Here is a 9,575-nt window from a genome sequence, read left to right on the forward strand (position 1 = left end):
TAGTTAAAAGAGTTAATAGATAAGACTGAGATTTTTAAAAAAAAACACTTGCAAGATGAGCTTTCTTGTAAGAGAAATCCTGAAAGTAGAGAACTAAATAGAAAGAAAAGCATTTTAGACTATATCCCATTATACAATGCACATGAAGTATGTTCTCTGCAGGAAAATCTATGGCAGACAAGTCAAGCACAAGGCCTGGGGGCTGGATGCGGCCTGCGAAGTGGTTTCATGAGGCCCGCGAAGCCATCCTGGAAACAGTGAGGGAACAGCCCCCACTGCCTCGGCCCTGGCCCAGGCCAGGTGGGAGTCAATGTACAATTTCGTGGTGGCCATCTATGCTGAAAGGCATTCAGTCTTAGCTCCACAAGGCCATCTAGAAACAGTGAGGAACCAGCTCCTGCCGTGTCGGCCCCGCCCCCTGGGTGCATGCTGGGGAGATGTCATCCTTTGTGAGGAATGAAGAAATGGACCATGCCTTGGCGCTTGCCCTGGTCCCACCCCCTTCTGCCAGAGACCCTCAGATCTGTCCCACTCCTGCCCAGGCACCCTTGACGCGAATAGGGTTGCCAGGTGTCCACTATTTGAGCGGACAGTCCGCTTTTTCACATTATATTCACTATTTTTTTCACAAAATAGTGGACATTTTTTTTATTCAAAAGCTTTATGATGAAATGGTACGTAATCTAAAGCTGTACAGTCTACTTTTTTTACTACTTAACCCCCCCCGCTTGTCCGCTATTTTTTGGAAGCAGACCTGGCAACCCTAGACGCGAACGATGTAGAGCTGGCCATGCCCACCCAGTAGGCCACACCCACTCCATCCACGCCCACCTAGTAGGCCGCACCCACCTGGCCCCCCAAGGGCAACCGCAATGCTGATGCAGCCCTCAATGAAATTGAGTTTGACATCCCTGATCTATGGTGACAATAAATCAATATACTTCAGTGTTTTAAATGTTACCTTTCAGTCCATTTTGTCCTCGTGGACCTGGATAACCTTGCTTGCCTGCAGGACCTTGAACTCCTGGATAGCCCTTCAGCCCAATGGAATAACCTGCAGAAGAGGAAGACTAGAGTGACTGAGGGAGACTGAGATGTTTACGCAGTTCTGTATCAGCATTAAGGGGTTAGCTTGTCCATGCTAAGACTTACGAAAAAGCCTGAAAGCAAGATGTGTGAGATAGCATTGATATTAGTTGTTGGGAGATTTACATCTTTCTTTCTTTTGATCAGCTCAAAATATTTATATATGAGTATAATAGCACTGTTATTCCCCCCCCCCCCTTCTTTCAGATATCAGGCAGCAGCAGAAGGGTTTTTTCCCCCTAAGCCTTTAAAAACCAGTATATAAATATCCATTCCATTTACCTGGACTTCCTGGGTGGCCTGGAGATCCAGGGAAGCCAGGTGCTCCTGGTTCACCATCTAAACCGGGAGGACCAGGATGAAGAGCTGGGAAGCCAGGATCGCCAGTGAAGCCTTTGGGGCCCATTTCTCCAGGAAAACCTCTTCGCACAGTAACATCTGGAATGGGGGAAAAAAGTGGCTATGTATGATGTTAGCTAATGTGATATTTGATGGTATGAGGGCCATAACCCAAAATACTTCTTTCCTGATCCTTCCCCCGCTTGACTTCTTGTGTAGGTGGAATCTGGCCCTCTCTTCCTAACCTATCCCAGTGTGATGCCATGTAAGAGTTTAACAATTTGACCTGACTAGTAGTTTTCTATCATATTTTGAACTAGCTACAACATCTGAATCATTCTAAAGACAGCTTCAAATAAAGTTCATTATAGTAATGTAGTCCAATGGTGAGGTTCTGAAGTAATAAAAGTAGAACCACCTTCATGATCCAGGTAGAGCAGCAACTGTCACTCCTTCTGAAGCTGGGCATAGGCTCCACTGGCTACAGCTTCCATCTGCTGCTGAAAAAGGAGCCACCAGCCCAGGAAGATCCTCGAGCTGCAGATCAACTCCTTCAGAGGTAGATGACCCCATCAAGCGCCACTACTATGGCTGATGTTATCTGATGCCATCAAATTTAAGCTTAATCTGGGGTTTAATCTGATTTTTTTTCTCCCCATTCAGCCACTGAATATATTCTGGATAAGTATATATTGGACAACAAATGTTTTCAAAGATTTTGCTTCCTGAAAAACTTTTGATGATTATGATAGACCCTTTCAAACTGAACACAAATATAATTTCACAACAATATAGGAATAGAAAATAAGAGAAATAAGAAATTAACTTTTACTGACTATAATGTATTTAATTGCATAATGTTTCTGACATGCTACATGAGTTCAACAGGGCTAAAAATGATTTTCCTTTGCACTCAGCTGCTGATTTTCCTTTGCACACAGTGTCCAATGCATCTCACTACAGTGCCCAACAATAGTTAGCAGTACTGATAGATTCCAATTGCAACCACATCAGCTCTTTTCCAATGCTCTGAGAGTTCCCCTGTGCTCTAGAGCTCTGAAATATTTTTGTTCAATGGTTCCAAGATTATATTTGCCAACTCCTTCAGAAACATAGGATATAAACCATCTGGTCCTGGTGATTTGAACTCATCTAGAGTGGATAGGTGTTGTCTCACCATTTTCTAGCCTAGTTTGACTTGCATTCCTATTCTGTCCCCACGTTGCTTTCCATAGGTTGGGCTATTTTTTCCCTTTTGCATGGAGACCGTTGCAAAAAAAGAAATTAAGCAGTTCCGCTTTCTCCCTGTTGCCTGTCATCTTCTTGCCCAATCATTTCCTTAACTCTCTTCTTATTCCTTAAATATTGAAAGAAATCTTTAGGGGTATTTTTTGCATGTGTTGTGAGTCTTAGTTCATTCTGAGCATTAGCTCCCTGACTCCATCCTTGCAGATTTGGGCTATTTGCTGGAATTCTATTCTAGTTATATGTCCTTCTTTCCATTTTTTATATTTGTCCTTTTTGTCTCTCAGTTTGTCAGAGAGTTCTTTATGCACCATGATGGTTTTATCTGTGTTATCTCTTGTTTTTCTTTCTCTGGATTATTGTGTTTTTATAATTTCATTTTTCAAAATTTCCAAAGCATTTTAAATTGTTTTTCCCTTTAGGATTTCCATTCATGGAATCTTTCCTAATCTCTGTTTTAGGCTTGTTAAACTCAGCTTTCCTAAAGTCTAAAACAGTAGTTTGACTTTGTTTGATTACTTGTATCTGCATTATGTTGAATTCTAGTATGAATTGAATTCTTTCCCTTCTACAACTTCTACCTCCTCTTTCATTTAATTCCTATTAGTAACAATTAAGTCCAGCATAGTTGACCTTCTAGTTATCTCTTCTATCTTTTGGATGACAAAGTTATTAGCTAGGCCCATAAGGAACCTATTTAATCTCCACGCTAGTTGCAGAGTTTGTCTCTCAGGGTAGTTAAAGTCCCCCATTGCTACTGTGATGTGTTTCCTAAATACCTTAGCTAACTAATTAGCAAAAGGTTCATTTGTCATGGTTCCGACTAATGAAACACTTCAAAGAACTTCCAGGCATTGTTTATCCTAAAAAGTCTTTTATTCATGTAACAAAATGTCGGCATGGCATGAATGAGGGATGCTAAGATCTAAATTCTCCTCCCCTGAGCTGAGCACATATTTTGCCAGCATGTTCCCTCCCTTAATTTGCTGTCATAAATCACATTCTCCTATCAGTTTGAAGGTCAAAGGTTCCCGTGGGATTTTTATCTAATATAATTACCCACATACATTCTTTCCCCTCCCCTCCCAGCATCATCTCTGAGTTAACTCTAAAAATACCACACAGCTCTGCATATTTTGTCAGAGCAAGAATATCCAATGTTAGCAGCATTGACATCCAGCTCCCCTTAAAAAAAACCAGATCCTGGAGTGTAAACAAAAGCATATGTTAAGGGCTATTTTTCAGTTTGTTGGGGTATTTCGCATGAAACCTTTTGATGAGTCTGTCAGCTTTCACCTTGCTGGATTTCACCCAGGTGGCTTCAGACAATGGGTATCCCTTCCATTGTACTAAGTATTGCAATTTCCCTTTAAAAATTCTAGAGTCAAGAATACGTTTCACTTCATAGTGGGTCTGTCCCGCAACTATGAGGGGCCCGGGTGCCTTCTTAGGGGGAAGTCTTAAAGTGGAACCCCGATAAGGTTTCAACAAGCTGCAATGGAAGACTGGGCAAATTCTCCCTAAAAGTCTAGGGAGTTTTAGTTCTACAGTGACCGGATTGATGATCCTTACAATAGGAAAAGGCCCCAAGAATTTCGGTCCTAACTTCTTACTGGGTAATTTGAGGCATAAATATTTAGTCGATAGATAAACCTTTTCCCCAACTTGGAATGTTCTTTGGGAAGCCCTCTTTTTATCAGCCTGCTTTTTATAGGTTTCAAAAGCCTTTTTAAAAGCAGTTTTCATGTTTCTCCAAACTTCTTCCCACCCCGTCACCCATTGGTCAAGTGTCTGGGAAGTGGAGGGCACCTGAGGGTATTCAGGTACTGGGCTGAACTCTTTTCCTGTGGCCACTCTGAAAGGCATGTAGCCGGTGCTGCTGTGCACAGAATTATTGTATGCCACCTCCGCGAAAGGGAGGAGGTCAGTCCAGTTTGTCTGTTGGTAGGAAACATAGCATCTGAGATATTGCTCCACCATTTTGTTAGCGGATTCTGCAGCCCCATTGGTGGCTGGATGAAAAGCAGATGATAAGCCTTGAGATGATCCAATTAATTTAAGAAAACTCCTCCAAAACTTCGCTGTGAACTGCACACCCCTGTCCAAAATTATTCGCTTAGGGGTGCCATGCCCCTAATTGTTTCAGGAACAATTTGGTCAGTCGGGCAGATGGGAGCTCTTTGCAGGCAATAAAATGAGCCTGCTTCGAGAACAGGTCTATCACAGTCCATATGACAGTATTTCCTCTACTTTCAGGTAGGTCTACTATAAAGTCCATAGCTATTTCTTCCCATGGTTGAGAAGGGTCTGCCACCGGCTATAGTAACCCAGGAGTTTTCCTTGGGATTCTTTTCATTGTGGCACATACAGTACAACTTTTTACATAGTTTTCCACATCCTGTTTGAGCCCCAGCCACCAAAATTTCCGACGGGTGAGGTGTAGAGTTTTTAAATATCCAAAGTGTCCAGCCTGTTTTACATCATGGCTGAGAGCATTAAGACAGAGGGCTTCAGGCAAATATAGTTTCCCCCCTTTGTAGGCCAAGCCATCACTGCACGTTAGGGAGGTTTGATTATCTTTGAACCATTGATCAGTGAGGAGCTCTTGTTTGATTTTCTTTACCCCAGGGTCATCAGGATTAGGGACTCTGCGAGGCGTGAGTTGAGCGGCAGTTTGAGGACTGGAGATAATTGCCTCATTAACCTCTTCACGTTCGATTTAGTACTGGGGCAATCTCGATAGCGCATCAGCTAGGAAGTTTTTTCCTCCCGGTATGTACTTTAGAGTGAAGTTGAAATGGTTAAAGTACTATGCCCACCATACTTGCTTTGGGAACAATTTGTGGGGAGTTTTCAGTGCCTCTAGGTTTTTGTGATCTATCCATACTTCAAAAGGCACCTTGCTCCCTTCTAGATAGTGTTGCCAGTTCAACAGCCCCCACCGAATCGCGAAGGCCTCTTTCTCCCAGATTGCCCATCTCCGCTCGCTTTCAGTAAACTTTTTAGAGGTGTAGGCGCAGGGTTGCAGGACCCCATTTTTGTTCTTTTGCAGTAATACAGCTCCAACTGCCACATCGCTGATATCGGCTTGAATTACAAAGGGCTCCCCTGGGCAGGGGTGCTTTAGGACCAGTTCAGCAGCAAATAGAGTCTTTAAATTCTCAAAAGCTGTTTGACAGCCCATCGTCCATGCAAGTGGTTGGCCCGGTCGCAGCTTCCCTCCTCTCTTGCCTGTTTTGAGTAGTTCTATAAGGGGTAGGGTAATTTCAGCAAAAGAGGGGATGAATTGACGATAGAAGTTGGCAAAACCTAGAAAGCTCTGGAGCTGTTTGCGAGTTTTGGGGGGCTGCCATTCAATTATAGCTTTCACCTTGGCTGGATCCATTTCAATGCCCTCGTTGGGAATTCTGTAGCCAAGGTAATCTAATTGGGTCTGGTGAAATTCACATTTTGACAATTTGGCATACAACTTGGCATTCAATAGTTTCTTTAACACTTCTCTCACCAGCTTTATGTGATCAATCATATCAATCAGGATATCATCAAGATACACCAAAACCCCTTTGTACAAGTGATCATGTAGGACCTCATTAATCAACTGCATGAATATGGCTGGGGCCCCCTGTAGTCCAAATGGCATGACCTTGAATTGATAGCTCCCCATGGGGCAGTTGAAGGCAGTTTTCCACTCGTCTCCCTGCTTTATTCTCACCCGGTAATATGCCTCTCTCAGGACTAATTTAGCGAAGACACACCCCTTAGCCAAATAAGTTAATAAGTCCTTTAGGAGGGGGAGGGGGTATTTGTTTTCCACACTCACAGCATTGGGACCCTTATAGTCTACGCAGAGACGAAGAGACCCATCTTTTTTTTCTTTGAACAACACAGGGGCTCGCATGGTAGATTTGGCCCATTCAATGAACCCCCTCGCTAAGTTTTTATTTGCGTATCGCTGCATCTCCTTCATTTCAAGGGGGGACATAGCGTACATTCTCGGGCATGGGAGTTTGGCTCCTGGTACCAGTTCAATAGAGCAGTCATTGGGTCTGTGAGGGGGCAGGGCATCTCATTCTTTTTCTCTAAATGCCTCCACTAGGTCCCGGTATTCGCTGGGGATGAGTGGTTCGCCTGGTGGCGATGAGGCAGCCATGTGCGCTTGCTCATTGGATGGCCTAAGGTGTCCCACAATGTCGGTTGAATCGGTGGGAGGTTTAGGCCCTATAGGTAGTCTCACAGTTCTCATTCCTTTCTCCCACCAGATAAACGACTTCCATTTGTCCAACCAGGCTAGCCCTAGGATCACAGTCTCAGTCATTTTTGGAGCCACTAGGAAGTGAATAAACTCCCAGTGCTCACTATTTCTAGGCATAGGGGCTCAGTTAATTGCATGACAAGAGTCCCTCCCATCAGGGAGCCATCGGCTTGCTCAAACCTCACAGGCTTGGAGAGCAGTTTTGCCCGTATACCCAATTTCATGGCAAACGGCAAGCTAATGATGCAATGGGAGCATCCAGAATTGATTAGCACGTTTAAATCAAAGATGGGACGTGTCAACTCACCCTCGAGTCGTTCTCTCCTTCGTCATCGGTGTCAAAGGAGGGTAGAGCAGGGGCGGGTCCACCCAGAGTCTCGGCGTCTTCCTGTGTGTGGGGTGTTATCTGGGCAACAGGTTTCTGCGTGACCCGGTTGGATTTCTCTCTCGTCAGCCGCTGGGCAGGTTTCCTTCTTGCCACTGGTTCTGGTCTGCTCTGTAGTCTGGGCTAGGGGACTGGACAGTTTGCTGCTCGATGTCCCTCCTGTCCGCACTGGAAACACTTAATTGATGGGCCTGTAGGTGGCCTGGGTCTCTCAGCCATTGCAGTAGTTGGAGATTTTCGTGGGGGTGATTGCTGTTCGGGTTGCTCTGGCTGCTGCTCGGATTCAGGTGGGGGAGGCTTCTTATAGCAGGCAAGCTGAATGTCTAGCTTCACTGCTGCCTGGTACCATTCTTGCAGCTGATCAAGTACTGCTCAATAGATGCAGGCCTGAGAGGTGATCATCTAATCCCTCAATGAAGTGATGGATTAGGGATTGTTCAGGCCACCCCTCTATTCAACCTGCTATCTTGCGAAATTATTGCACGTACTCCAGGGCAGGCCTGCCGGCTTGTTTTATTTTGTGGATTTGTTCTCCTGCTTTGAGACCAATGGATGGGTCCTCAAATCTTTCTCTCAGCCATAGGAGGAAGAGGTGGGGGTCCTCCAATTCAGGGGCTTGCTCATTATATAAATTGTTTTGCCATTCGGATGCTTCTCCCTCTAGGCTGGATGCTATCACATCGACCATGGTGCCTGGGTCTGGGTAGAGATAAGCCCAGCAGTTCAAATGAGAGCACACTTGGTTGAGGAAGAAAATCAGCTTCTCTGGGTCCCCATCAAAGGTTGCTCTAAAGGGGGTGCAATTATAGCCTGTTGGGGTTACCACTGTGGCTGTTGCTGCTGGCCCCATCTTGGTTGCTGGTTCATGCCCAGGGGTTGCATGTTCAGGGGCTGTGGCCACGCCCCCTGTTGCTGTAAGCCTCTCAGTGGCTGCTGTACATTCGGGGGCATTGACCAATCTGCTTGCTGTGGTCGTCCTCCCACCAGCTGCTGATCTCCTGGCTTCTGCACCACCCCAAGCTGTTGCAAGGCCTCTATTAGCTGTGGCAAGCTCAGACGCTGCTGACCATGTACCTGCCAAACTCCCCTTTGCTGCAGAGGCCTCAGACTGGGATTCCCTCTCTCTTCAGGGCTGGAGTCCCTGGCAGGGGAAGACAAGGTCTGAAAGGCTGTCTGATCTGCGAGGGGCTGTAGGCTTCTCTCTGCAGGAGTTGATTTCTCTTCTCACCTCTAGCTTTTCAAATATTTCCAGTGACTCACCCGAATCTTCAGTGGCAGATGACCTGGTAGCTCTCCACTGATCTGTATTTGTCTGCCAGCCATTTGTCTGCCAAAATTCATCTTCCCACAGTATGCTGTCTGTTGCTTCCCCCTCTGGGGTATCAGCAGCTGCCGTCTTCAAGCAAACTCCCTTTTCCCATGATAGATTTTCCTCCTGAATCTTTACCAGCTCCTCTCAAGCCTAGAGACAGCGGATGGAGTTCAGGACCCCAGGTCGTTTGAAAAGGATTGAGATCTTAGAATGATGTCATGGTTCTGACTAATGAAACACTTCAAAGAACTTCCAGGCATTGTTTATCCTAAAAAGTTTTTTATTCATGTAACAAAATGTCAGCACGGCATGAATGAGGGATGCTAAGATCTAAATTCTCCTCCCCTGAGCTGAGCACATATTTTGCCAGCATGTTCCCTCCCTTAATTTGCTGTCATAAATCACGTTCTCCTATCAGTTTGAAGGCCAAAGGTTCTCTTCCATTTGCAGCGTGGGATTTTTATCTAATATAATTACCCACATACATTCTTTCTCCTCCCCTCCCTGCGTCATCTGAGTTAACTCTAAAAATACCACACAGCTCTGCATATTTTGTCAGAGCAAGAATATCCAATGTTAGCAGCGTTGACACATTTGTTTCCTGTGCTTGGTTGGGTGGCCTGTAGTATACATCTATGGCACTATTCTTTTTTTTCTTTTATATTAACTCAAATGCATTCAAGAAGGCTTTCATCGTTAGTGCAGTGCATTTCTGAAGAGGTGCAGTGATTCCTTAATTTACAATGAAACTCCACCTCTGTCATGTGTCTGAGTAACGAAACACTTAAAAGGACTTTCAGGCATTTTTTCTCCTAAAAGCATTTATTAAGATTACAATACGTCAGCACAGCATGGTGGAATGCTTAGATCTGCTTCTCTTCCGTTACGCATAACATTCCAAACATTTTCCACTCCCTTATTGTAGGGTCATGGTTCACATCTTCCAATCAACTTGG

At 44.8% G+C, this 9,575-nt stretch overlaps 1 protein-coding gene across 1 annotated transcript in view; it reads right to left on the reverse strand.

Annotated features, from left to right (window-relative positions):
* The window catches only part of COL4A2 (collagen type IV alpha 2 chain), a 234,063-nt gene that overhangs the window by 73,554 nt on the left and 150,934 nt on the right, over positions 1 to 9,575 (reverse strand). The window contains exons 20-21 of the mRNA XM_029283411.1: positions 1,369 to 1,524; positions 962 to 1,054 (exon numbers count right to left, since the gene is read on the reverse strand). Of these exons, the coding sequence (XP_029139244.1) occupies positions 962 to 1,054; positions 1,369 to 1,524 (249 nt within the window). The remainder of the gene's footprint in view (positions 1 to 961; positions 1,055 to 1,368; positions 1,525 to 9,575) is intronic.

The sequence above is a fragment of the Protobothrops mucrosquamatus genome, unplaced genomic scaffold (assembly GCF_001527695.2).
Source record: "Protobothrops mucrosquamatus isolate PMUCROS unplaced genomic scaffold, P.Mucros_1.0 scaffold78, whole genome shotgun sequence".
Lineage (NCBI taxonomy): Eukaryota > Metazoa > Chordata > Lepidosauria > Squamata > Viperidae > Protobothrops > Protobothrops mucrosquamatus.